The sequence below is a fragment of the Pleurodeles waltl genome, chromosome 3_1 (assembly GCF_031143425.1).
Source record: "Pleurodeles waltl isolate 20211129_DDA chromosome 3_1, aPleWal1.hap1.20221129, whole genome shotgun sequence".
In the NCBI taxonomy this organism is placed as follows: domain Eukaryota; kingdom Metazoa; phylum Chordata; class Amphibia; order Caudata; family Salamandridae; genus Pleurodeles; species Pleurodeles waltl.
The window spans coordinates 1,913,558,485-1,913,585,454 of NC_090440.1; the positions used below are offsets into that span (position 1 = coordinate 1,913,558,485).

The 26,970-nt window shown below is 45.9% G+C and overlaps 1 protein-coding gene across 1 annotated transcript in view; it reads right to left on the reverse strand.

Moving 5' to 3' along the window:
- Positions 1 to 7,107: 7,107 nt before the first annotated feature.
- RILP (Rab interacting lysosomal protein) overlaps positions 7,108 to 26,970 on the reverse strand; it is a 148,599-nt gene continuing 128,736 nt past the window's right edge. Inside the window, exon 8 of the mRNA XM_069226116.1 lies at positions 7,108 to 8,455. Within this exon, the coding sequence (XP_069082217.1) occupies positions 8,329 to 8,455 (127 nt within the window). The 3' untranslated portion in view covers positions 7,108 to 8,328. The remainder of the gene's footprint in view (positions 8,456 to 26,970) is intronic.

Genomic DNA, 26,970 nt, shown 5'->3' on the forward strand with positions numbered 1-26,970 from the left:
GCGCGGGGGCGGCCGGGTGCAGTGTAGAAACAAGCGTCGGGTTTTCAATGTTAGTCTATGAGAGATCTCGGGATCTCTTCAGCGCTGCAGGCAGGCAAGGGGGGGGATTCCTCGGGGAAACCTCCACTTGGGCAAGGGAGAGGGACTCCTGGGGGTCACTTCTCCAGTGAAAGTCCGGTCCTTCAGGTCCTGGGGGCTGCGGGTGCAGGGTCTCTCCCAGGCGTCGGGACTTTAGGTTCAAAGAGTCGCGGTCAGGGGAAGCCTCGGGATTCCCTCTGCAGGCGGCGCTGTGGGGGCTCAGGGGGGACAGGTTTTGGTACTCACAGTATCAGAGTAGTCCTGGGGTCCCTCCTGAGGTGTTGGATCGCCACCAGCCGAGTCGGGGTCGCCGGGTGCAGTGTTGCAAGTCTCACGCTTCTTGCGGGGAGCTTGCAGGGTTCTTTAAAGCTGCTGGAAACAAAGTTGCAGCTTTTCTTGGAGCAGGTCCGCTGTCCTCGGGAGTTTCTTGTCTTTTCGAAGCAGGGGCAGTCCTCAGAGGATGTCGAGGTCGCTGGTCCCTTTGGAAGGCGTCGCTGGAGCAGGATCTTTGGAAGGCAGGAGACAGGCCGGTGAGTTTCTGGAGCCAAGGCAGTTGTCGTCTTCTGGTCTTCCGCTGCAGGGGTTTTCAGCTAGGCAGTCCTTCTTCTTGTAGTTGCAGGAATCTAATTTTCTAGGGTTCAGGGTAGCCCTTAAATACTAAATTTAAGGGCGTGTTTAGGTCTGGGGGGTTAGTAGCCAATGGCTACTAGCCCTGAGGGTGGGTACACCCTCTTTGTGCCTCCTCCCAAGGGGAGGGGGTCACAATCCTAACCCTATTGGGGGAATCCTCCATCTGCAAGATGGAGGATTTCTAAAAGTTAGAGTCACTTCAGCTCAGGACACCTTAGGGGCTGTCCTGACTGGCCAGTGACTCCTCCTTGTTGCTTTCTTTGTTCCCTCCAGCCTTGCCGCCAAAAGTGGGGGCCGTGGCCGGAGGGGGCGGGCAACTCCACTAAGCTGGAGTGCCCTGCTGGGCTGTGACAAAGGGGTGAGCCTTTGAGGCTCACCGCCAGGTGTTACAGCTCCTGCCTGGGGGAGGTGTTAGCATCTCCACCCAGTGCAGGCTTTGTTACTGGCCTCAGAGTGACAAAGGCACTCTCCCCATGGGGCCAGCAACATGTCTCTAGTGTGGCAGGCTGCTGGAACCAGTCAGCCTACACAGATAGTCGGATAGGTTTCAGGGGGCACCTCTAAGGTGCCCTCTGTGGTGTATTTTACAATAAAATGTACACTGGCATCAGTGTGCATTTATTGTGCTGAGAAGTTTGATACCAAACTTCCCAGTTTTCAGTGTAGCCATTATGGTGCTGTGGAGTTCGTGTTTGACAGACTCCCAGACCATATACTCTTATGGCTACCCTGCACTTACAATGTCTAAGGTTTTGTTTAGACACTGTAGGGGTACCATGCTCATGCACTGGTACCCTCACCTATGGTATAGTGCACCCTGCCTTAGGGCTGTAAGGCCTGCTAGAGGGGTGTCTTACCTATACTGCATAGGCAGTGAGAGGCTGGCATGGCACCCTGAGGGGAGTGCCATGTCGACTTACTCGTTTTGTTCTCACTAGCACACACAAGCTGGTAAGCAGTGTGTCTGTGCTGAGTGAGAGGTCTCCAGGGTGGCATAAGACATGCTGCAGCCCTTAGAGACCTTCCTTGGCATCAGGGCCCTTGGTACTAGAAGTACCAGTTACAAGGGACTTATCTGGATGCCAGGGTCTGCCAATTGTGGATACAAAAGTACAGGTTAGGGAAAGAACACTGGTGCTGGGGCCTGGTTAGCAGGCCTCAGCACACTTTCAATTGTAAACATAGCATCAGCAAAGGCAAAAAGTCAGGGGGCAACCATGCCAAGGAGGCATTTCCTTACAGGTATCAATAAAACCTTTGTATTTTCAAAATGGGCACAAGATAAGGTGATGAGAAGCAGTGTTTATTTGCACATCTCTGAATTCCGGGGTGCCCATACTACCATGTGAATTACAGGGCATTTCTCAAATAGACGTCTTTTTTACACACTGTCTTACGTTTGGAAGGAAAAAATGGAGAGAAAAACAAGGGGCAATAACACTTGTTTTGCTATTCTGTGTACCCCCAAGTCTCCCGATACAAATGGTACCTCACTTGCGTGGGTAGGCCTAACGCTCGTGACAAGAAACAAAACATGGACACATCACATTTTTACATTGAAATCTGACATGGTTTTTTTGCAAAGTGCCTAGCTGTAGATTTTGGCCTCTAGCTCAGCCGGCACCTAGGGAACCCTACCACACCTGTGCATTTTGGAAAACTAGATACCTAGAGGAACCCACAAAGGGGTGACTTGTGGGACTCTCACCAGGTTATGTTACCCAGAATCCTTTGCAAACCTCAAAATTTGTCCCCCCCCCAAAAAAAAAAAAACGTTTTCCCTCACATTTTGGTGACAAAGTTCTGGAATCTGAGAGGAGCCACAAATTTCCTTCCACCCAGCGTTCCCCCAAGTCTCCTGATAAAAATGGTACATCACGTGTGTGGGTAAGCCTAGTGCCTGCGAAAGCGAATGCCCCAAAACACTATGTGGACACATCAAAATTATCAAATACTAAACTACCTGTTTTTGCAAGGGGGGGCTGTGTTTTTGGTCCTGGGCTCAGCAGCCATATAGGGAAACCTACCAAACTCAAACATTTCTGAAAACTAGACACCCGAAGGAATCCAGAGAGATGTGACTTGCGTGGATCCCCAAATGTTTTCTTACCCAGAATCCTCAGCAAACCTCACATTTAGCTAACAAAAAAGAAATAAAAAAAAAAACCAGGACAAATTTCCTACCACCCCACGTTCCCCTCAGTCTCCTGGTAAAATTGATACCTCACTTGTGTAGGAGGGCCAAGTGCTTGTGACAGGGAAGAGCCAAAAACATGTTGAAATTGAGGGGAAACCAAAGCGGGTCCAAAAGGACATTTTGACAAAAATAAAAACATTTTTAAGTTGACAAGTGGGGTAACATTTTTATCGGTATAGATGGGACAATGCTGGGTGGTAGGAATTTTGTGGATTCCTGCAGATTTCGGAAGGTACCATCACAAAAATATGGAAAAAATGTGTGATTTCCAGCCAAGTTGGAGGTTTGCAGGGAATTGTGGGTAAGAAAAGGATGCAGGTGCATGTGAAGCGCACCAACCTGGACTCACCCAGATGTTTAGTTTTCAGATGTGTCTAGGTCTTGTGGATTTTTCTACATGGCAGCGTCCCAAAGTCCAAAAAGTGAGCCCTCGCCATTCCAAGTGGGACGATTTTGAGAGTTAGCCAAGCTCTCGTGGCCCAAATGTGAAACCGAAACCCAAAATAATAAAATGTCTTCTTATTTTTAATTTATTTTATTCCCTGGTATCTAGTAGACTTTCTGCACCCCCGGGGTGTGGATCGGGGGCAATTTCCCCCTCTGCCCACTGGTGGGCAGAAGAACTTTGGCCCCATTTATCTGGGGTGGGGGTATGGCCATACCCCCACCCTCTTTTTGAAGAAGAAAAAAATCTACCCTGGTGGGCTTTCTGCCCCATTGGGGGCAGACGGGCCTTCCAAAAATAGGCCGATGGCCAACAGTAATGTGCCCCCATGGGGAGCGACCTTTGCCCAAGGGGCTGCCCCCCCCAAACAAAACACACACATATACACACCTATCCCTGGTGGCTAAGTGGTTTCTGCCCCCGGGGGCAGATTGGCCTAATAGAAATAGGCCGATCTGCCTCCAAGAGGAGCAGAAATGGCCTAAAGTAAATTTGCCCCACCTCGGGGAGCGACCCTTGCCTAAAGGGTCACTCCCCTTGCGTGAAATCGGCACACAAAAAAATAAAAATCCCCGGTGCCTAGTGGTTTCTGCCCCCCTTGGGGAAAGATCAGCCTAATAAAAATAGGCTGATCTGCCCCCAAAGGGGGCAGAAATGGCCTCAAATAAATTTGTCCCTCAGGGGAATGACCCTTGCCTAAGGGGTCGCTCCCCTTGCGTGAAATTGATGCAAAAAATAAAATTCCCTGGTGTCTAGTGGTTTCTGCCCCTCTTGGGGCAGATTGGCCTAATAAAAATATGCCAATCTGCCACAAAGGGGGGCAGAAATGGCCTAGAGTTAATTTTGCCCCACAGGAGCAGCCCTTGCGTAAGGGGTCGCTCTCCACATATAAAAATAAAAAAAACAAAAAAATATCCCTGTTGTCTAAGGGTTTTTGCCCCCATGGGGGCAGATCGGCCTAATTATAATAGGCCAATAGGCCCCCAGAGGTGGCAGAAAAGGCCTAAAAATATTTTGCCTCCCCTTCCATCCCTGCTCAAGGGGGGGGGGGTGCTTGGCCATCAGGGGAGCATTAGTGCTCCCCCTTGAAGCCCATAGCTGGACGAGCTGGTCTCGTCCTCCGCACCGGGACACCGTTGCTGAGGGCAAGACCAGCTCGCCCTGGGCATCCAAGTTAAGGAAGAGCGGTTAGCAACAGTGTAAACATTGAATGAGCCAGGTGACCGCATCGAGGCAACTGGTCAATGGGGTTAAATCTTTGGGAAACGTGGATCAGCTTGTGAACTTGCTGAAGTAGTTGTTAAGCAGTTGAGATCTGAGGTCTCGTTTGAAGCTGGAAAAGGAGAGGTTACAGTATAGAACCTTAGGGAGTGAGTTCTAAATTCTAAGAGCGTTTCCTGAGAAACAGGGTGATATAAGCAGTTGTAAAGATTTATCTTCCTTCTATGGGAAGCCAATTGAGACTCTTGAGGGCTGGTGAGATGTGATGAAGTCATTTAATTCTTGTGAAGAGTCTAGCAGCTTCACATTGAGATGCTCTTAAGGGCGCAAGGTGGCTTTTATGAGCCCCCGTAAGAATGTCATTCCTGCTGTCAGTTTTACAGAGAACTAGTGATTGTACTAACTTCTTAAGATCGTCAGAGGGAATAAACGCCTTGATTTTCTTGAGTGTTTTAGTGTGTAGATCGCTCCTTTGGCTGAGTTGTTGATGTGTTCCTTCATTGACATGTTTTTATCCAGGGTGATTCCTAGGGACTTTACAGAGTTTGAAAGTGAAAGAGAACAGTTTAGTGTGTCCATGTTCTTGAGCCATTCATGAATTGGGAAAAGGTTTGTTTTCTGGGGAAAATTATTAGTTCAGTCTTGGTGGGGCTCAGCTTTTGGTGGGTGGTGTTTAACCAGGTTTGTGTCTTGTTTAGTGTGACATTCAGATGCCAGATGTTTCTGAGTGATGTTATTTTGTAGTAGAGTTGTCAGTTATCAGCAAATAGATTATATTTAACCTCCACTTGGTTTAGAATAAACCAATTGAGGTTCCATGAAGAGATTAAATACGGTTGAAGAGAGGACTGAGCCCTTAGGTACACTTTGTGAGATGGTGCAGGCTGAGAGAGACAACTGCTCATTTTTATTTGTGGACAACGATTTTGTAGCTAGGACGCAAACCTTCTCAAGACTGTACCGGTGCAATTTTTGAGGGTCTCAAGTAAAGCTGGATGATTTACTGTGTTGAATGCCGCTGATAAATCGAGTAGGATTAGGAAGGAGTCGCTGCATTCATCTAAGGTTCTTGAAATGTCATCTGATATATTGAGCATGGCACTTTCCTGAATCCTGACTGGAAGGTGTAATGGAGGTTGAATTTGTCTATGTGCTGGTTGAGTTGAAATAGGACGCATTTCCTGACCGCTTTAGCTAGGAAAGGAAGGTTGAGACAGGTCTTAAGATATTGATGTCATTAGGACCTGCCCGTTTTTTTTTTTTTTTTAGAATGGGTGTGTCTTGGACTAGTTGAAGGGATTCAGGTTTAGTGCCAGATGAGAAGCGTTGATTTTGGTCCAAAATAGACAGATGATGTGGTTGAGGTTCTGTACTAGGGTCGGGGATCTGTATTTTGAAATGTTGGTTTCAAGTTTGTGATAATCTCGAAGGCTTCCTCTGGCATAGGGTTGAAATCTGTCCACTTTGCATTGTTTTTCAGTTAGAGGAGATCATTGAGTTTTTTGTGGGCCACTCTGGACTGTAGTTGAATGGGTGGGGGGTGACGTGCGACACTGGAGCAGGAGGGCTAGGGCATCTTACTTGTGTCATGGATAAAAGATCATTCACTTTTTGCAACTTCCTCAGTGAAGAAGTTAACTGTTTCTTCACAACGTCCATTAGTGGCTATTCTTTCTTGGTGGGTGGTAAGGGTAGTTTGTTGTTTTATTATATTGAAGAGCTGCCTCGGTCTGTTCTTTGCATAGTCAAAATAAACTGTAAATGAAAGCAGCTTTTTCTCTAAGCCGTTCAGATCTGAGGGAGAGGTGTGCCGTGAGGGGATCTCCTTCAACAGCCTTTCTGTCAGCCTTAGTTGCCTCCTCTCTTTATTTAGATCAAAGGTGAACCAAGATCTAGATTGGGTTTTTCTAGACCTCTTGAGTCTGAGTGGGGCCACTAGTGCTCTTGTATGTCTCCTTGCTTTGTGTCATGCCAGGAAATCTTTGTATTGTTGGCTTGGTTGGAACATGCGTGCCTAGTAACTGAGATTAAAGTATAATGTAAACTCTTACACCATTCCGATCATTATTCCCAACTTTAAATTTTTGTACACAGCTACTTTGAGTCCATTTTTCTCTATCTTCTTCCCCTTCCCCCAAAAGCTTTCAATCTCAATGTATCCATCTATCCTTCATCTGGTATTCAAGCCGCATGATATGCTCATCCCACTCCCACTGGTTTGGTCCCTACTGTGTGTCCATTCTGCTGCCCCCAACTTCAACCTCCACTGTACCCATCCCCCCCCTCCCCTCCACCCTGCTGCCATATGCCTTCAGGGCTCCAATGTGTCCCACCCCATGTCCTATAGACTTTCAACCACATTATGTGGTGCTCCCTCATCCAAGGTCTTTGTCACCTTATCTCACTGTTCCCATCACCTATAATTCATCATACCACACTCTACACAACATCAGCCCCATTGATTCTGCCCCCACACATCATTCATAGGCGTTTGCTCCCCCTTTCCACAAAAATTATGGGGCTGAGAGAAGCAACATACTATATATTAATACTGTCTTTATTATTAACCCACAGAGTGACAGAAAGTAAAACATCTGGAGACATTTGAATCCATGTCACAAAATACATTTCCTAATAAATTCTTCAATTAATAAAAAAATAGATTTCAATCTCTGTTTAGATTATTAAAATAGAAGGTAGAGAAAAATGGCTCATTGACAATTTAGAATTGTGGCAGTGCAGTTAGTGAATACAGTCGGCGTTAAAGAGATTTAGGTGAAAGATAGTGGCAGTACTCAGAGCGGGTTTGAGAGAACTGAAGCAAAACCTCTGTCCCACAAAAGACCTTGAGTGTTACCCATCCCACAAGAATTCTGTAGGAAGAGACAGTATGGTGCTCGTCAGTTCAATCATATCAAGTGCTTAAGAGGAATCCCCTGTCTCCACGGTTCAGTACTGGTTGAAAACTTTACTCCTCCTGGACATTTCTCATAGGGGGAAAGAATCACAGGCTTGCTCCTCTCATACAAGGGAGCAGAAACATTCTTAAATATGCAATGCTGGCCGAGATCGTTTTATCATCCAGAGGAGAGGGGCAGATGGCAATGCTCCTGATATTAAGAGGAGACTTGTGATACTGGAAAAGTTCAAAACACTAGCGCATCCCCTCAAAAATAAAGCCTGTCAGAGGACATCCCTCTGCTAACATGTGGTGAGTCCCAGAGGACAAAGTCCACCTCTAGAGTAAAGCTTCTCCTACACAGCAATGGAGCCACATGACAGTGCTTCTCACACACAATCACTGAGTCACGAGTCAGTGCACACGCTTGTATGGTGAATGTTCCTAATCTAGTACCCTACATGCAAAGAGATGGGCCCAGCGGACAATACCCCTTGAACACTGATGGAAGGAAGTGCAGCTCTCCTACAGTGATTGTGAAAAATGAAAGAAACGTTCCTCCTGCGGGACAAAAGGCCGTCTTGTTCAAGGATAGTGCCACGGGACAATATTACTGCTGATCATATGTAGTGTTGTAAGAAAATGCAAACATCCTTCTAAAGTGCAAGCACTGTATGTGGAGGGTAACTTCCTACAAACGGGAGCCACACGAGCGGGGCACGAGCAACAAACAGAACCTGGGCCAAAGCGCCCTCTGCAATCGTAACGACCCCCAGGTAGAGGAAGACAGGCACACGGCTCGCAGGCAGGAGGGGTGGTTTCCTGCTCGGGCGCTCCCCCACAGTCGGTTCTTCCGGCTCATTCTTCTGGTCGGGCCTCTTCCTGGTTAGCCTGGTTGACTTCCTGTGCATCTATAAACTCCCAGACACCCGAAGCCGGCACGCTTGTGTCTTCTTTGCTGCTGCGCCGGTACCACTGTCCAAACCTGTCAAGAAAAAGCAAAAGCGATGTAAGCGTTCACAGCTACATATCTTGGATTTGCAAGAGACCACAGAATAGCCCTTTGGGTTACACAATCTTTACTATTACCTCCTAGAGAGAAGGGCTGTATTCTGCTAAATACAAAGCCTCCCGCAACGACTCTCCAGGTCATTGGGGCTATACAGTACCTACGAACGTGGAGGGAGTAAGTATGCAATCACAAGGTTGATGCATCACCTTCTGGAACCAGGATTGAGTTTTTAGCCGCCCGGTGCATCATTTCGATGCCTTTTGTTGTTACACCAATGATCGAGGAAGGCATTCAGGTCAAGCTTTAAACAAAATAGCATATAGTTGATTCACACGTTCCCTATTGTAATTTCAGCGAGGACAAAGATTTAGATTCAATTGCACTAAGTTTGGTTACCTTTGACCATTAACTTATTTTCTTCTCACAACAGCGAATGGCTCTGGGGTTCTAGAAAGACTCCATCATCCTTACCACCGACTCACCCCCTCTCTGTGGAGTGTGCTGTGGGAGATAAAGAAAACTAAAATCCACAATAGATATGGCAGCCCACTCAAGTCACTTGCAGAACACAGAGGTCGACTGGCACCCTGCACCATGCGCTTCTGCTCATCTGTGGATAGAGATCTCAGATATACTCTGGATGGTGTGGGGGAACTTCTGGGCCTATTGGTCATGCTTACACCTTCCTGGCCCACTGGCACAACTCTAATCCCGAGTGGAAATGGGGCGTTTAGACTGGCAGAGGGTGGTTCAAGAGCAGAGCAGGCCACTGACAGGCAGCCAGCCCCTGACAGCTCAATGACGTGCTGGAAGCACCAGCACAACACTCCTGGTATAATGAAGCCACACATATTAGAACCGCAGCATACATTTGACAACTTCCTGGTGGCAATTACGACCAGCATGGGTGACCAAGGAGATAAGATGGTTATAGACATGGGTATCCTCCAGGATACCTACTGCAGACTAAGACAAAGTGAAACAATTGAAATCCAACGAGGTAGCCCTGGGCAAGGCATGTCCTGCTACTGAGAAGCTACCGAAACAAGTGGAAGAACTGATTGAAAGGATGGCCTCCTCAAACACGGGGATGAAGATTTGGCGGGCCGAAGCAGGCAGCAGCCCTATCCATGCAATAGGACTGGTGAAGAGGAGTCAAAAGAACCAGTATGGTGTCTTACCTGGAGGGATATCAGTATACTGAGGTAGCCCCACAGGGCCTGTCCAAACTCTTTGCCCAGGGAAATACCTAGGGGTCCCAGCAAGGCACCCGCCACAAGGGGCACAGCTAAGACCTGAGATCGCCCACCTGCTTCACTACCAAAATAGGGACTGCAATGGGCCAGAGCAACTGGACAGCTCAAGAATGACAACTCTTTCAATATTTCCAGATCACAGTGCAGCAGTTAGACCTACGAAGCCCTAAGGCAGGTTGCAACATATTTTATGGACAGAACATGTATTTTACGTGTTTTTACAGTTTTTACTGTGACAAGACTTGGTTGCCGTACTAGCGAGTGCAGGCAGGTTTACACTATGACCCCCTCAGCTGTGCTAACACCTGAATGGCGCAACCAAAACTGTAACTCCTAGGTATAAAAAAAACTCATTCCATTAAGCCCAACTTGGTTCTCAAGTTGGAATTAATGTACACAATTACACTGTGCAACTTTTACAAAGTTGTCACTTTGCCGCCTTCATTCTCCTGTGCTCATTTGCGGCTGCACATCGAGCTTGAACCAGAGACCTCTTTCTGCCCTACTGAGGAGACGTGTTAACAACTCCTAGTAAAGCAGATAACAGGAGTATGCACTGGAGAGAGGTATAACCTCCTTCCTGCCGGAAGCCACACAGGTGTTGTCCCAAAAGGCGAGTTTCAAAGCTAAAGGTGCCTTTGAAGAGCAACTCGGGAAGGAACACATAGGAGCAGGGTAGTCCCATTGTTTAGGCAGACTATCTGGCATCCAGGATGAAGAGGGGAAACCTGTTTTCAAACCATTTTTTTCAGAGACATGAGGCCCCTTTGGTAGCCACACCTCTGCATTGGGCTAGGGAGCTTTGGATGAGGAGTGAGGGGTTCTGACATCTTGGGAGCGGGCAGAATGGTGCACCCTGGGATAGTTCAATAAGACATCTACAGAGCTCATCCAAAAGTCAATAGACTCTGTGGGTCAGTTAGCTGATCTTCTGATCACAGCACAAGGACACAACAGCTGAGAAGCCTGCTGCAGCAAATTGGTAGCCCAGACAGACGTCGACCCTGTGATCAGGAATGCCTCACCCCACCTTCTTGAAACGAGGACTAGCCACAGGAAGAGCCCCTCCAACCGCATCACATTTACAACATCCTTCAGCATCATTCATGCTTTGCATCAGGACCACTTTCATAGGAAGCAATTGCAAAGGGGATTAAGTGCCTGGAACTGCCTGAAGACTGCATCACCTGTAAAGTCAACTGAACCTGAGGACCTTGCTGGTCCCCCTGCCTGCTCACTAATGGAGTTGATCATCTAAAGTGACAGATTATGATCTTGGAGGATGGAATACGCCATCACAAACGTGCCGGATATTCTGCCTGCCATATTACGATCTTCATAGGATATTTAATATGGTGGATGGTTTATCCGTCATGTTTGTGACGAAATAACCCCATCCGTCAAGATCGTAATCAGGCCCTAAGTGACCACAGTACAACTAACCCAACGTTTTGGAGAAAACATTTCTAAGGGTCAGATTTGTTAAATTTGCCAATGTTTGTTCGGGGTTCAGTGAAATGCTTTTATTATACCCATGCCTCCAAAACCCTCTGGTGAATCTTTTTCATTGTGGCATCTAAAACTACAGTCTATTTTTATAAATGGTTGTCAGATTTCTTTAGTGTCTTGTCAGTGTCTTCATTTGCTTCAGTTGCTTTGGTGCTGTTTAAATGTTTGACACTTTTTCATTGAGTAAGCCTTGCTGCTCAGAGCCACTGCTCCCCAAGGCTGAGCTGAAGGTTTGACAAATGAAACACAAGGGTCTTAAAGGGGTTGGTAAGTGTATTACACGGTTATGATGCACAACCACATCATATAACACACCCCATGTCCTCTCAGAGGGCAAGCAATAAAATGTGATGCTAGAGTGTTGTGGAGTGGAAAGGTGAAGAGTGGAGTAGAGTGTTGTAGAGGGGATGAGCTGACAGTGTTGTGTACTGGAGTGGCATAGTGTGGAGTTGCATTGAATGGCACACACTGGAGTGATGTCGAGTGGACGGTGTAGAGTGCATTGGCACAGACAGTTGCAGAATACAGTGGCATAGAGTGCAGTGGCATTGAATTAAGCCGCATAACAGGCAGTGGTACAGTTTGGAGTGGTGCAGAGTAGAGCGGCAAAGATTAGAGCGGTGCAAAGTAGAGTGATACAGAGGACAGTGGCGCATAGTAAAGTCAAGTGGCATAGAGTGCAGAGTAGAGTCGAATGGCAGAGTGCAGTGGAGTAAGGTGGTGCAGACTAGAGTAGCATAGACTGGTGTAGAGTCGAGTATCAGAGGACAGAGTAGTCAAAAGGCAGAGTGCAGTGGCATAGAGTGGAACAGAGCAGAGTGGCAGAGTTCAATGGTTGAGAGTGCAGTGTTGCAGAACAGTGTCCGGGTGCAGTGGCGTACAGTACAGTAAAGCAGAATAGACTGCTGCGGCATAGCATACAGTGACACAGAATGCAGTTGTGCAGAGTGTATTGGTTAAGAGTAGAGTGGCGTAGCAATGGCATAAAGTGGAGCAGTTCAGAGTGCTGTAGAGTGCAGAGGGAGTATAGTAGGCATGCAAGAGCTCAAACAAACTGTAATAGTGATCACATAGTATACCTGATAGTCTGCCCATGCGGGTTGTGAATGAGGGCATGATGTCCAGAAACATCAAAATCAGAAAGCACAGGAGTACTAGCCAATGCAAAAGGTCATCCACATCTCTTACTGCCCATGTCTCAGTAAAACAAAAACAAACAAAAAAAAACACAAAAAAAAAAAAAAAAAACATTGAAACTTAAACTGGAAATTATTGAAAAAAATAACACCCCACAACCACCTCAAAAAAGAAAAAAAGACGGATCTATAAAATGCGAACCAACAGAGTGGTTCAATGATGATATCCCCTGCCACCAACTTAATTCCTGAAAAACCCTCCCAACTATTGAGAGCCGTTTGACAGGTGTCGGAAACCTGTAACTAAAACATGCCCCCCCCACCCTCCTACTTTGAGGCAGCCCAGACCACATCTGTGATGGGACATGGTACACAGATACAAGTATATAACTAGACACCTTTACACTCCAATCCACTCAGCCGTAGACAGATAAGTATATAACCCTATGGCCCTGTACATATTTAGGATATTTCATCATGCCCATGGCAAGTAATGCGAATGAACATATACGTGCCTTACTTCATCCATCTAGTGATACACCCTACACCTACAGATAACGTGTCTCTTATGCTTTACTCATGGTTTTGTTTTTACCGAGACAGCAACCTCCGGGCCTGGTGCTTTTATCTCCGTTATTCAGGGGATTATGGCCTCACATTAAAACCTGTCATTATGATCAAGGCGCCGCACCTGCTGTAATGCCATCATCAAACTGCCCACAGCGTAAGAGGAGCATCACATTGCGGTTTCTCCCTCAGTGCTAGTCATGTAATTGGACTACTAGTCCCATCTTTCCTTCTAACACGCTGAGCACATGCATGACGCACATCACTGCCTATCGGGTCAAGACTCAAACTCCTATTATCCGCCTATGACGACACACGCGGCCGATTGAGCACACGTGAATCCACAACTCACCTCCTCAATAAAAGCTCTCCCCGGCGGCTGCTTCCTCGTACAACAACCCGGCAAGTGCAGTACCAAGTAGCCATTTTGGGACCCTTGGAATCGCGAGTATGCCAACTCCGGTCCTGCCGATGACATGCTGCCACTCTGCAGCGTTCCTTTTCCCTGTACGCTGAGAACATATACCTGCTCAGCTGGGTCTTACCTATATTACAGATGGCTATTGGTTCCAGCTAGACCTTGGCTAACTGCAGCGCTCTTGACCTGCTGCACATAGCGGGCTCGCTAACTCTATATGTACCTTTTGTCTTTGTTTATTTTATGTATGACACGTTAAACGCTGTGGACCTTTTTGTCTGACTAGAGGGCCAAACCAGCATCCACATCCTGTGCGGCTTGAGTAACATGTACATTACTACCAGAGATATGTGCATGCCCATTTTGTTTTTATGATGTCATCCACTGTATCAAAACACACCGTTTTTTAAACTAATCCATGGTTTGCAGTGACCACTTATTTTACAGTATCACAATTACGTGTTTTCATTTTGATCTTTTGCTGGTCTCTCAGTGCACATAAGACCAGACTTTTGCCGTTAACTTTAAGCAGACCAGATGTGAACAGTATGTTGGAATTCCAGCATATAGCCTACTTTATATAGGTCTATCATGTTGTGACTACATAATAAGGTGCTTGTTTTGTTCACAGTTTGTTACTTTTGTATCAGGTCCTGGACAGGCAGGTAGCCTTCCCTTTCACATGCAATTATATGTGCATGCCATTTTTGTGTGTAATGAACCTTAGAATCTCACTGGGTTACGGACATTCATTTTGTCCTGAAAATGCCCGGGACCAATTGTGGCCTTTAGAATAGGGTAGAAACATGTTGGCAAGCTGAGGGTTATAGGAACATTGTACTCCTTTTTTGCCCCTCCCCATAATTATCATAAGTATAATTATTTTTATAGGGCCCTTCCGCCCTGTGATTAAAGGGATACCTGGGCATGGATGAGCCATCTCTAATAATAATATCAATCCCTGGTCACAAGAAAAGAATACAAACACCCCACCTGCCCCCCCCCCCCCTTCCCGGTTTCTTTGCAAGACCTTAGCTCAGCTCAACCCTAAGTAGTTGTGGCTTCGAGCTATAAGCCTCTGTCAAAGGAACAAGTGTAAAGCATTTAGAAGTACTAAAGCAGCTGAATAAGAAAGAAACATGACAAAGTAAATGCAACACAAATTTATTTCAATGGATTTTTAGACACCAAAACAAAAAAATCTACCAGAGGGTTCTGGGAATCTAAATTATTAAGCAAATTGTAAATCTCAGATTTTCACTCAAATTGCAAACAAGCATTGACAACTACTATGGTTAGCGGAAAAACGTTTGTAAAGTTGTGTGTTCTGTTACTCTGGCCTACTTTGGGGGGAGCCAACTCCAGCAGGGATCAAGTCACGGGCCAATAAGACGCGGCAGGACAGCTACCTTACAGTCAAAGCAGCTTCCAGTCTAGTTCCAGGCTCTATGCGCAAACTGCAGTAGACATCAATGAAGTGGCCCTGATGCAAAGGATACAAGGTGCTGAGGATGTCGGTTCAGTGATGGGGGAGGAGGGGTCGCTTGGGACCATCCCTCGGTCTACAAACATGGCTTGGCAACTATGGCCACAGAGGTTGATATGCCTCGAAGCTCGGTTGAATTCCAGCCAAAAACCAGTTGTCACTGGTCTCTAGTTACAGAGAAACCAGTGGTTCCTTTAAATGAGGCAAGAGCCAATTGTGGGCAACAAACTGCAACTCTCCAGAGTCCAGCAGATTTGGTTCCAACTTTTGAGTGTCAAGACTGTCTACCAGGCTGTGCTTTAGTGATCCGTGGCGATCAAGAGACTGCGACTACCAACTCACCAATGCAGGCTTCTTCAGCCTTTGTGGTTCTGGTGGTGTAACAGGAAATCAGTCAGCTCATTCTTCGAGTCACCTCTTCTGTCTGGAGCTCGGGCCCACTTTCTCCTATGCAGGGCACCACAGGTACCGCCATCTCGTTGCTAGCCCAAAGTGCAGTCCAGTCTTTGGTGAAACCTCTTTGCCAGGTCCACGAAACAGCAGAATAGCTCTTCTTCAGTCCTCTCTTCAGTGCAGACGTGATCGTAGGTCTGGGTGCCAGTGGTGCCACTTTTGTGCCCACAATTTGCCCTCAGGCGATGCGGTGACTACTAGCCAATGGGTTATTAAGTCTCCTCCCACCTGATGAGACTTGCAGCAAAATGTGGCATCAAGCGATCACAAAAAGCAATACTCTGCCAACTCTCAAGATGACAGAACCCTTCTTGTCTGTATGTGAAGCATGGTAGCTCACCCTGGAGATGTGGCGACTTATGGGCTACATAAACCTCAAGAAAAACGGTTTGGCAACTGTTTTTCCCTGTCTTTCTCAGATGCCAGCTTGTCTACCAGAACAAAAGAGCAGACCCTCTTCTGTGTGTGTCTACCATTTGCCCTTCAAATGTGGCTTTGCCCTTGAAGCTTGCTTTTTGGGCTCACACGCTGTTTGGCCTTCCTGCCAGGGAGAGGTAACACCTTTTTCAACAGCAGGTCCTTTGTGCTCCTTCCTGAGAGTTGTTCACCACCACCCCACCTTCCCCAAACCCCACATAGCTTGGGGAACAGAGTGGCCAGTTTCTAAGGATGCCATTTACTTAAAAGTTACATTAAATTTGACTTTTGATACATTGAAGTGTCAACTGTAGAAGTCTGATTCAGAAGTTAGGACAGCTGAGTTATCGGTTTGTAGCCTTGTACTCTCCAAAGGGGCTACCAGCCTTTTTCCTCAGCAGAAACAACACGTTTACTGTCCTACTTTTTATATACAGCACCATGCCGACTTTCTTCTCAGTATTAATGGCAAAGTCTAGTTAGCAGTTCAAACACTGCTCTGCCAGACAGCAATGGCAGCCTGGGAGTCTTGCTTTGCTCTGTCACATGTATGGTGGCACAATAAGTGCTATAGTCCAAGTGGGAAGCTGTAATCTACAGGCCCTGGGTATCCCTGGTACCACATACTAGGGACTTATAAGTAAGTTACCTTATGCCAATAGTGGGTGACATGTACCTTTTATGGGTGAGGGCAGTGGCACAAAGGTCTGGTTAACAGGCCTTTGTACACTCGGAGAGGCATTTCCTTACACTCACATTTAAATTCAATTTTAGGCAGTAACACAGGGACTGCCCCTCTTCTATATCACAGGTCTGATGTGTGATAATCCATTACTTATAAGCTGGCTTTTTGTCTCTGACCATGCTACATGGCGTAGTTTGTGATGACATTCCCTAAACTGTGGGTTGTGACCCACTGGTGGGTCATCAGTCGATTTCTGGTTGGCCATGAAAGAGCAATACATAAAGATGCCTTATGTATGTTATTTTTGGTAATTCATAACATTTTGAAAGCATGTCTACAATTACATTTAAAAGAATGGCCTTCACCTCTTGTTTGTTAAAGCTAGGTGGGTCGCAAAAGTTTGCTGTTCTAAAAACTGGGTAATGGTTCTAAAACGTTTGGGAAGCACTGCTCTAGTAACCTCTTAACTAGAATCCCCTCTCTGCCACTTTCACTACAGGGAATTCCACCCTGTCAGTACTAAGCTATGTGCTAAGTGCTGCGCGATACAATAATTCACTATAACAAATGCCTGGGCTCTGGGCCACTTAAGGAAAAGTGTGCAGAATTTTTCTAGCTATTTCGCAAGAACGTCCTTTTCAGTTCGCCTAACTGTAAGGTTTGTCAACTCTTTGCTGTTCTAACAGTTCTACTTAGTGGATATGCCTTGTGAACTGTTGATGTGGCACTGAGCATACTGTAAAAACAAGAAGCATTGGCAAGGCCAATAGGCCTCGCCAATGTGAGCTCTATTGGCTTCTTTTAAGCTTTTTAGCCATGTTGCACAGCAGCTGAGCAACACTGGGACGAGAGTAAACAAAATAAAAGTGCAATGATGCAGTCAATGCTGTCCATGTCAGCGCTTTTTCCTTTAGGTTCAGCCGTGTTGCACTAGAGGCCACACTGAAATACTAACAAAGCAAAATAACTCAATTTTTTGCTTTTTTTATGTGATTTGAGGGGCAAGCTATATAATCACTAAAGGTGTGGGGTAGTAGGGAACCGAAAGTAAGACTGGGTCAGTCTTAAATCGGTGTTGGTTAGGTGGCTTTGGATCCTAACGCGGGGGAATCATTGTTGGAGAATATCCAGACAGGGGGGGTGCTGTGTAGTCCCACAGGGGAAGGGGGAGTCTCCCTTACGGACTAGGTGGTCTCACACACATAATAGTGTCATGCTTCATCATATGACCACCTAGCCCCACCCAAGCAAGATGATACTGCTTGGGCGGACTCAACCTCTTGGTTAAAAGAACCGGAGGGAGTACTGAAATTAAACTTACTGGATAGTTACTTAGATCCAGCTGAGGTGAGTAATAAAATTACCAAGCATGTCACTGATAGTTGCTGCTAGTTTTAATATAGGTGCATGCTGGTAAGACTAAAAGCAAGAGGAAAAGGCTCGTTGGAGAGTAATGTCTCCTGGAGTCTAAAATAAAAAATGGATGACCAACATGTTTCTGCCCTCACTAGGTGCTGGTAGGTCAGGGGCATTCGTCAGGGTCGGAGCACACGCAATAAGTGGGGTGCTCAAAGTGGATAATGAATGGCCTACCTGAACGGGTAGTTCACGGTGGGGTAGGTCAAGGGGTAGGGGGCGGTTTGCCTCTGGTCTGGCTAATGCCGGGGAGGGGTTTTCCCTTTTAGTCACACTCACTCCAAAGGGTATACCATGGGGGGTACCTACATGCCGGAGCCAGGCCGCTCTGAGGGGCAAGCAACAACCCGGCAGGGCGTCATAACATTAGTAAAAAACAATTTGAAATCTAGTTATTACAAAAAAAAAAAACACAGCACTGTGACGTGGTCAAAGCTGATCGTGTCATAGGACTTTTTTTCTTACTTTATTTTAGTCCACCACAAGAAATAATGTTGCCATTCTTGTTTGATCCAGTAACGATTTTAGTAATTTAAACCCGAACTCAACCCCAAGTAGCTATAGCACAGAGCAAAAATGCTTAACTTAAGAAAATGTGTACAGCATTTAGGAGTACCAAACAGTTACAAATGCGAAAACACAAGAAGAATCCCATTTAAAGTTTTAAAATAAAATAGCTCCAAAAAAGCTCAAAGCACCTATTGTGGGCAACTGATCATGCTAGTCTGGGACAAGGGCCGACTGCGATGGAGTGTGGGACAGATGAGATTTGTCCTGGGTGAAAGTTACCTCCACACTTACAAAATGTTCAAGAAGGTAGAGTACTCAGCCGGACAAGGCTGGATGCTGGATCCAAAGACGTGCTTGATGACAGGTTGGCTTAGGATGAGGTCTTGAAGCTGAATACAAAAAGGTGGAAAAGCTCAGAGCGGGGGTAAAAAAAACAGAAGTAACGCACATGAAGTTGTCGACCAGCTGCTACTTAGCATCTGGCTCAGTGAAGGTTTCTACCTTCAGACAAACTCTTTTCTGGAAGTCGGATTTCCTCAGCAGGGCCAGGCAGCAGGCTCTAATAGAAAAGGGTTTGATGCTGTCTATGTTGGTTGCCATTGGGCCTGCTGAATCGGATTTACTGCTGTGGAGAGGAATGTAGCAGGAGCTGTTGCAAAGTGAGGTTCACAGGTGATGGACCCTTGGCTGATAAGCTGGCAGGTTGTTCCAGGTCCCACAACAGTTCTCCTGACAGAAATGTAGCAAAAAGTTTCTAGGGGCCCAGATTTTTAGGTTTATGTAGGAAGAGCCAAGGGTTCTGAGACCTCAGGAGTAATATTCGGGTTCAGACTCTCTCCACTAGAAACCACAAGCAGGTTCCAAGGCAGGTCCAGGTGAGCTGGGTTCTTCCAGGAAAGTGGGCTTCTTGCAGATTTTGTATCCCAGTAGCATAACAGGAGGTCAAGTCAGCGGACCCTTGGAGTGCACTTCTTAGACCTGCGTACAAGTGGGAGCATGTCCAGCCCTCCGGATTCTCCTCACAGGTCTCAACAACTGGTGCAGCTTTTCTGTTTTCCACAAGTCTAAGAGTTTTGAAGAGGGTGCCCTAGGGTGCCACATTTATGGCTGGCAGTGACCTGTGGGTGAGGGAGACTCCTAACCTCTCTCTACTCAATAGTGAAAATGTTCCCTGGAGTAACCTTACCCACCTTTGCAGCAATTCATGTGTGCCCTACTGGAGACAACCCCCTAGTGCCCCTTTCTAACTAAAATCAGCACTGCAGAACCTTTCTTTCCCTGTGCAGTGCTCCTATACCCAACCTAAAGGAGTGGCCAGGGTAATGAGCAACCCGTCCTCTGTGGTCACTCAAAACAGGTTCTGGAGGCAGCGCTCTTCCACTGGGATTAGTGGCTGGCTGCTAGAGGGACAAAGGAGAGGGCAGGCCCAGGTAGTAGCTACATCTGCCTGTGACAAGTTAGGCCTCTTTGAAGTTAATTCAGTTTCTGGGCACTGTCCAAATTTCATCCTTTAGTGGAACAGTACACCTCACCACACCCAAGGCCTGTGCCTCAGCTCTGGGAGTATGTTCACATCTCATCAAGGAGCTCCTGGGTGACAGTTTAAAAACATATGCAAATGGGTTTCAAGAGGTTTTAAGCATGCAAATGGCAACTTTTTAAAAGTGCCTTATGTGAAATATTTAGTACAAATTCGACTTTACCAATGATTTGGGCTTATAATAAATATTTTAAAAAGTCCCAGACTTTTGGCTAGTTCCTAGGTGGAGTTAACATTTAATTGTAATATTATTTCTCAATGCTTTCCTACAGTGAAAATAGCCTGTGGGGCCTGGTCTCCGTAAGGACATTTTAAATTAAACATATACATGTTCCACTTTTAAATAACATGCACCCCAGATTATTGGGCATTAAGGCCTACTTAGGGGTGACATTAATTCTTAAAAGGAGGGGTTAGGGTTGTCAAATAGGTTTTCTTTTTTTCTTCCAGGTCAAATGGCAGTTTTAAACCTGCACAGCAGCAAGCCAGCAGTCATGTTTGCACTGACACTCTAATGGTGGCACACCAGTGAAATTTAACCCTCAGTACACTTTGTACCATATACTAGTCATTTATAGGTAAACTGAATATGCCAAATAGGTGTATACCAATTTTGATATGTTTTTAGGGGTCAGAACACATACTGCCTTAGACAGTAGTTACCCAGTGTGCAGAGTCTAAATACAAGCAAAGTCTAGCAAACAGTGGGGGTGAGCATCCAAAATGGGCATATCCCTACAAACTCAAAATATGTAGCAGGCACTTAACATTTTAGCTTATGCTAAGGGACATGCCGGTCCAATGTTGTGTATTGAAGATATTAGCAAATCTATTATTTTTTTACCCCTCCCCTTTTAACTTTCACACCCAGATGAAGCTTGCGATTCCTGCTGTGGGAATAACTTGCCAATTGCCTGCCAGATTTCATGCATATTTTTAAACAGCCCAAAGCTATAAGCACATTCCTGCCCTTTTCACATTCTCATTGATTAATCTGCACAAAAATTGACGTATCGATCAAAGACTTATCGTGAAATAGTTGTCAAATTTCATGTGGCTTCTTCTAAGGGTGTTACAGTTAATGTCAAATGAAGACAATGTTTTGACCTCCCATATCCTTTTAACTGTGCCCACCCTTGACACATCGCACAAGCTGCAAAATACCAAGAATAAGTAAATGGTGCTAAGCGCATGACAAGTTCTGTGCAAGTTTGTTGAACCACAAGACTTGTCATGCCAAACCCAAATTGGACAAACTTTTTAAAAGTTTTGTGCAGATTTATCAAATGTCACCAAAGTATTTTAAGCAGAACAAAAAAAACTGCTTTTTAAAGGAATCTCTGACCTAACTAGACCTACAGAATCACTATTGCTATATATGGACTGCAGATGAATTACATTCCTCAGGATTCATGGGCTACACTATTTGCCCGAAAAGTGTAGTCCTATTTTATATATGAAGACCTGAATAGTGCATTTTCCCATTACAAAATCTTTACACTGTATAATAAAGAATTTTAGAAGCCCACCTAATGAAAGTTAAGTGTTGTTGGACATGAGTGGGTCGCAAATAGAGTTTGCAGTTAAGATGTGCTTCCAAACTGCAATTTTGTTTTTTTGTGCTGTTTTGCTAGAATGTTACGCAGTGCTGTGCTTTTTTGTCTTGTATGGTTGTTTGTTGTAGTGTCATTTGTCTGTTGTTGTACTGGTGTTGTGTTATTGAGTTGTATGTGTTCACTGTATGGTCATACAGTGGTACTGAGTTTATCTGGTGTTGTGTAGTGTTATATTGTTGACATTGATTTGTGCTGTTGTGAATTGTTGTAATATTCTGTAGTGTTGTGTTGATTTGTTTACCTGGTGTGTCTCTGTTAAGTTTAGTTTGTGTAATGTTATGCAATGTTGTTATTGTGTATTTTTGTTATGTTGCAATATTCTTGCTGTTTTAATGTTGTGTGATGTTGCACGTTTGTGCTGAACAAGTTACATACCTTTGGTGCACATAAAAAATGTGAGATAAGTACTCACTGTGGCATGATGAAGGGAGGAACAAAGGCCATTTAATAAAAACATTAAAAAAAAAAAATCGCAACTGGAGATTCAAACAATGAGAGCAGGTCTGACCACTGTAAAAGGGCCAAAATGTACCCTTTCACTGTGCCCAAAGCAAAGCCTTGCTGGGAAAGAGAACACAAACAATAGGACGTCAGATTACTTGGCCTGGAGGGGGTCAAATCTGGCATGTGCTGCACCAAATTACTAATTGGTCCCAAAGACAGGCGTATACAGTTTGTCAAGGAACGCCTGGCTGCCAAGATGACATCAACCATCTCTGGAGGAAGTTCAGAGGTGTTCAGCTTGCGTCGCTCAATCTCTATGCATAAAGATGGAGTCTGTGACGTTTCTGGAGCAGAACCCCACCCTGTTGCTGTGTCTGCAGGTCCTCCCGTAGGGCCATCTGATAAGAGATCAAATGCTCAAGCCCAGGAGTTCTGGATACAAAACACTCTTTGCCCAATCTGGTGGCACTAGAATGACTTGGGCCCAGTCAGTCCTGAACTTCTTTATGAGGTATTGGAACAAAGGCATCCAGAAGTCCCGAGGTCCATTCTAGGTAGATTGAGTCACCTAGCAAAAGACGCATTGGAACCCATATGCACTGAAGCACTGACATTGTGCGTTCTCAGCGGTGGCAAAAAGATCGAGCCTAGGTTCTCATAATTCAAGGAAGATATCTTTCTCACCTCACCTCTGAGTAGCAGTGCCACTCATTATCCGCTCCGTGTAGAAGGCTGAGTTTGTATGCCCAGGCATTCCAAGATCCTGCCAGATGGTTCACCACCAGTTAGATCCTGTGGTGGTCCAGCCATAGTCCAGAGGCTTGGGGCCTCCTGGCCCAGGACCCTGGACCCCACTACGTTCTGCTTGTTGAAATAACATGGCAGTGGTCTTGTTCGTATGCTCCACTACCAGCCTCCCTTTGATGAATGGAAAGAAGGCTTTTAATGTCAAGCGAATGGCCACAGCTCCAGGAGGCTGATACGGAGTCAGGCCAGAGATCAGAGGCCTTGATCTCCACCTCTACCAGATGGCCACCCTGACCCAGAAGAGATTCATCAGTCACCAGTGTCAACTCTGGGTAGGGAGAGAGGTCTGCTGCTGAGCCAGTTGTGGTTCAGTAACTACCACTGCCGATCTTTCACAGTCTCCTCCAACATCTGGACACGGTCATAGAGGTGCACCTTGATGTTGGCCACACTGCGATTTCAGATACCATTACAGAGCCTGCATAGGTCACCTGGCATTCTTGACCATGAGGATGCAGGAGGTCATCAGTCCCAATACTCTCAGAGTCAACCTCACTGAAATCCAGGACAGAGACTGAAAGATCGATATTACAGCTTGAATGTCCTGGGATCTTTGTTGGGACCCTGAGGAAACACTACACTGCACCACAGTACTCCCTGTACAGCTCCCTACATAAACACATACTATATGCACTGGGACCCTTGACACAGCCTACTGCCCCATACTTCCCAATGCTGTATGCACAACACCCAGGATACTGCCTTCAGCCCCCAGAAGGATGTGCCCCAGGAACCCCGAGGAACACTACAATACAGCGCATCACTCCCTCTGCTGCCTCCTACACACAACACATGCACGGATACCCTGGACACAGTTTACTACCTCCCCACTTGATGCTGCATGCACAGCACCCAGAATACGGTCTCCAGCCCTCTAGAAGACAAAACCAATTCATAACCCCACTATTTAATGCACAGTCCCTAGAATGCTTTCTACTAAAGAGGACCGCCCCCTACCTCTGGATAACAGTCTCTTAACTCTCAATACGACATGCACAACTCCCCAAGCTACAGCCTACAGCTGCACATAAAACCACACTCTGACACCCCCCTAGAATACAGTGCACTGTCCCCTAACCCAGTATGTCATGCAAAGCTCTAAGAGACTATTACCAGCACCCCTATACTGCATGCGTAGCCTCCAAGACCGAATACTGCTTCTGAAAGCCTACACAGCCATCTATCAACAGAACACTTCACACCATGGCACAGTGTACATTCTGTAATCATTCCATCCTCTGCCCCAAGGTGAAAGTACACTACATTTCCTAAGTAATATACATTGCCTTGACACTGACAAAGCCAATAGCTCTCGCACTGCCGAGACTGATTGGCTTTGCCAACCTCTTGTTTTTTTGAGGGGTGCCCTGGTGCTCATCTGGGACACCCACACCTTTTTATAATGTTGGGAGGCCACAAGGGGAGCACCAGGGCCCTCGTGGCCCCAGCTATCTCTAAGGCAGACGTGGGCCAGTTTTTAGTTTTTTTGGTGGGCACCCACAAACCAGCTATTGCAAGAGGGCTGCAACGGGACCCTCAGGACCATAATGGGTTCTGTCAATAGTCGGCTCACTAATTTTGCTCCAGCCCAGGTGGGAGCAGCTGTTTTCACTCCTCTTACTCAGACAGAACAAAGTTGTGTTTCTGCACGGGAGCGTGCCAGCAGGGTATGTCCGTACTCTTCCGGGCAGAAGTGTCCTGGGGGATGGAGTCCCCAGGACACAGCTTATATTTGGCCTTGGGGATGGGGTCCCCAAGGCGTCATAGAAGCTCAGTGAGGGGGAAGGGGGCAGCGAGCCCCCTGCAATCCCCCCCAAAACAAATTAATGCACCACACCCCTCAGGTCCTGGTCCCCCACTGGATTTTTTTCCCCCAAGCGTGCAACAACTACAAATTAGATGTAAAAATGTAAATAAAAATATTTGTAGCCCTTTGGCAACCCTCCACCAGATGTAGAGGGCAGGGTATCCCTAAGCTGACCCCTTATTTCTTTTTTTCCTGTTATTGTTAGAATAAGGAACTCAGTCCCAGAGTCCTAAAATGGTTGCCACCAAATCTTTGTTGGTGTGTTGGCAGAAAATAAGGCCTTATCTCAAGATCTGTTGGCTCTGCGGATCCTCCCTCCATATTATGAAATATCTATATTTCTGGCGCATTAATTTCTCAAAAACTACTGAATGGGGTGATCCATTAAGTGTGTGTAAGTGTGAGTGTGTGGTGCAAGGGAATGTGTGTGTGGTGTAAGGGAGTGTGTGTGTGTGTGCGTCTAGGAAAAAAAAAAAAAAAGACAGCTAAAAAAAAAAAAACCTGCTAAGCGGAGTTACAACAAATTTATCCAGAAACTAGAGCTTGGTCTGCAGACTGTGCGTTTTGTGATTTGGAGTAAATCCGTTCAGTAGTTTGAGAAATGAAGGGTCAAAAATAATTGTATTTTTGGACAGTTGGGCTTGCCAGAATCCTGTCAGCTTCCCTCAACAGTGCAAATTAAAAAACTGGAGGCCTGTGACGGGTCAAGAGGCCCTTTTTCCCCGTGAGCTTTCAAGCTCTCACCGGTGTGAGAGCCTCTTGCGGTTTTGCAAGAGTGAGCGCTCTGATTGGCTGGCCATTGGAATGCTAAACAATGAAATGGCAGCCATTACTGTGAAAAATTGAAGGTGTTGTGGAAGTAAAAAAGATATACGAGGGGGCAGCACAAAAGACATGCTGTCTACCTAGATATAGAGAGACAGTGTCTAAGGGATAAATATTGTGACAAAAATAAATGCACATTGTTTATATAGGATTTTGCAGGACTCTTGAGGGATCATAAATAGTAACAAGCATTTTCAATGCAACGGTTCTCACATTTGCTCGAGTTACAGCTATTAGCGTTGTACATTTTTAAAAAAACGCAGCGTGATTGTGCTGCATGGAAAATAAAACAGATAAAGTAGTCCGGACCCCAGGCTGAAAACATCGAGCCTCGTATGTTTTTAGTAGTTTAACAATGCTGTGTAGGTGGGCTAAACACTGGAAAAGGCATGACGTATGCATGCCTTTCACAAATGAAAGCAAGCGGCTTTTAAAAGCAAAGCCCACGAACCAATGTAAGTGACATGGGTGTGGTTTGAAGGCCAAAGTGAGATTACAGAATGGACAGAGCGCTTTGCGCTCGCCCATAAAAAGGGACAGATGAATTCTGAATGGACAAGTTACTTATCTTTGTTAGCATCTTATGTGGTAGAAACTATATCTAGCTACAGATTCCTTATCTTTGAATTCTCCCCAGGCGTCAGACTGGATCCAGAAGATTTTCATGAGCAGTACCTCTGCATGCCAGAAGGTGGCATCAATCGGCTTTGTGTCTGCTGTTATCCGCACGGAAATGACGTTACGGGTCCTATATAGGCACCATCCAGGCACGGCAACGTTTCTTTTCACAACTTTCCATAACACAAGCGCAAAGCCATGAAGAACACTTACTACTGGAGTGTCAAAACCAAGGTCCTGAAAGGAGTCCCTGCCCTTAGAAATCAGTTTGCAGAGTGGGGATGATAGGTGGGTTGGTAAAGAATCTGCAGCTAGATAGAGTGCCTACCAGATAAGGCATTACCGAAGGGAAGTAACTTGTCTATTTAATAGAGACTTCTAGCTACCGACTCCTTACCTTTGAATAGATACCCAAGCAATAAGGTCCCCAGAGGTTGGTCTGCGAACCAAGTTCAAACTAGAAAGTCCTGCAGGATAGAACTGGCAAAGTGCCTGTCCCTATGGACCCAACTGTCCAGGCAGTAGTACTTGGTAAACTTGTGCAGAGATGCCAATGTGGCTGCCTGGCAGATGTCCAAGACTGGAACTCTACATGCAAATACAGTGGTCGCAGCTTTAGCTCGGGTAGAATAAGCATACAAAATCTGAGGGGGTTGCTTTTTGGCCAGTGCGTAGCAGATCGTAATGCCGAACACAACCCATCTGGAGATGGTCCGCTTCTGTACTGCCAGACCTTTCTTCGCACCAAAATACCCAACAAAGAGTTAGTGATCCACTCTGAACTCTTTGGTACAATCAAGGTAGAACACCAATGTTCTTTTTGGGTTCAGGCGGTGGAGTCGCTCCTTTTCCTTAGATGGATGTGAGGGTATTTAAAAAGTAAGCAAGGTGATGGATTGGCCTACATGAAAGGGCATGACCACTTTTGGCAGAAAAAAGGCACTAGTATGAAGCACCACTTTGCCAGGATAGATGGAA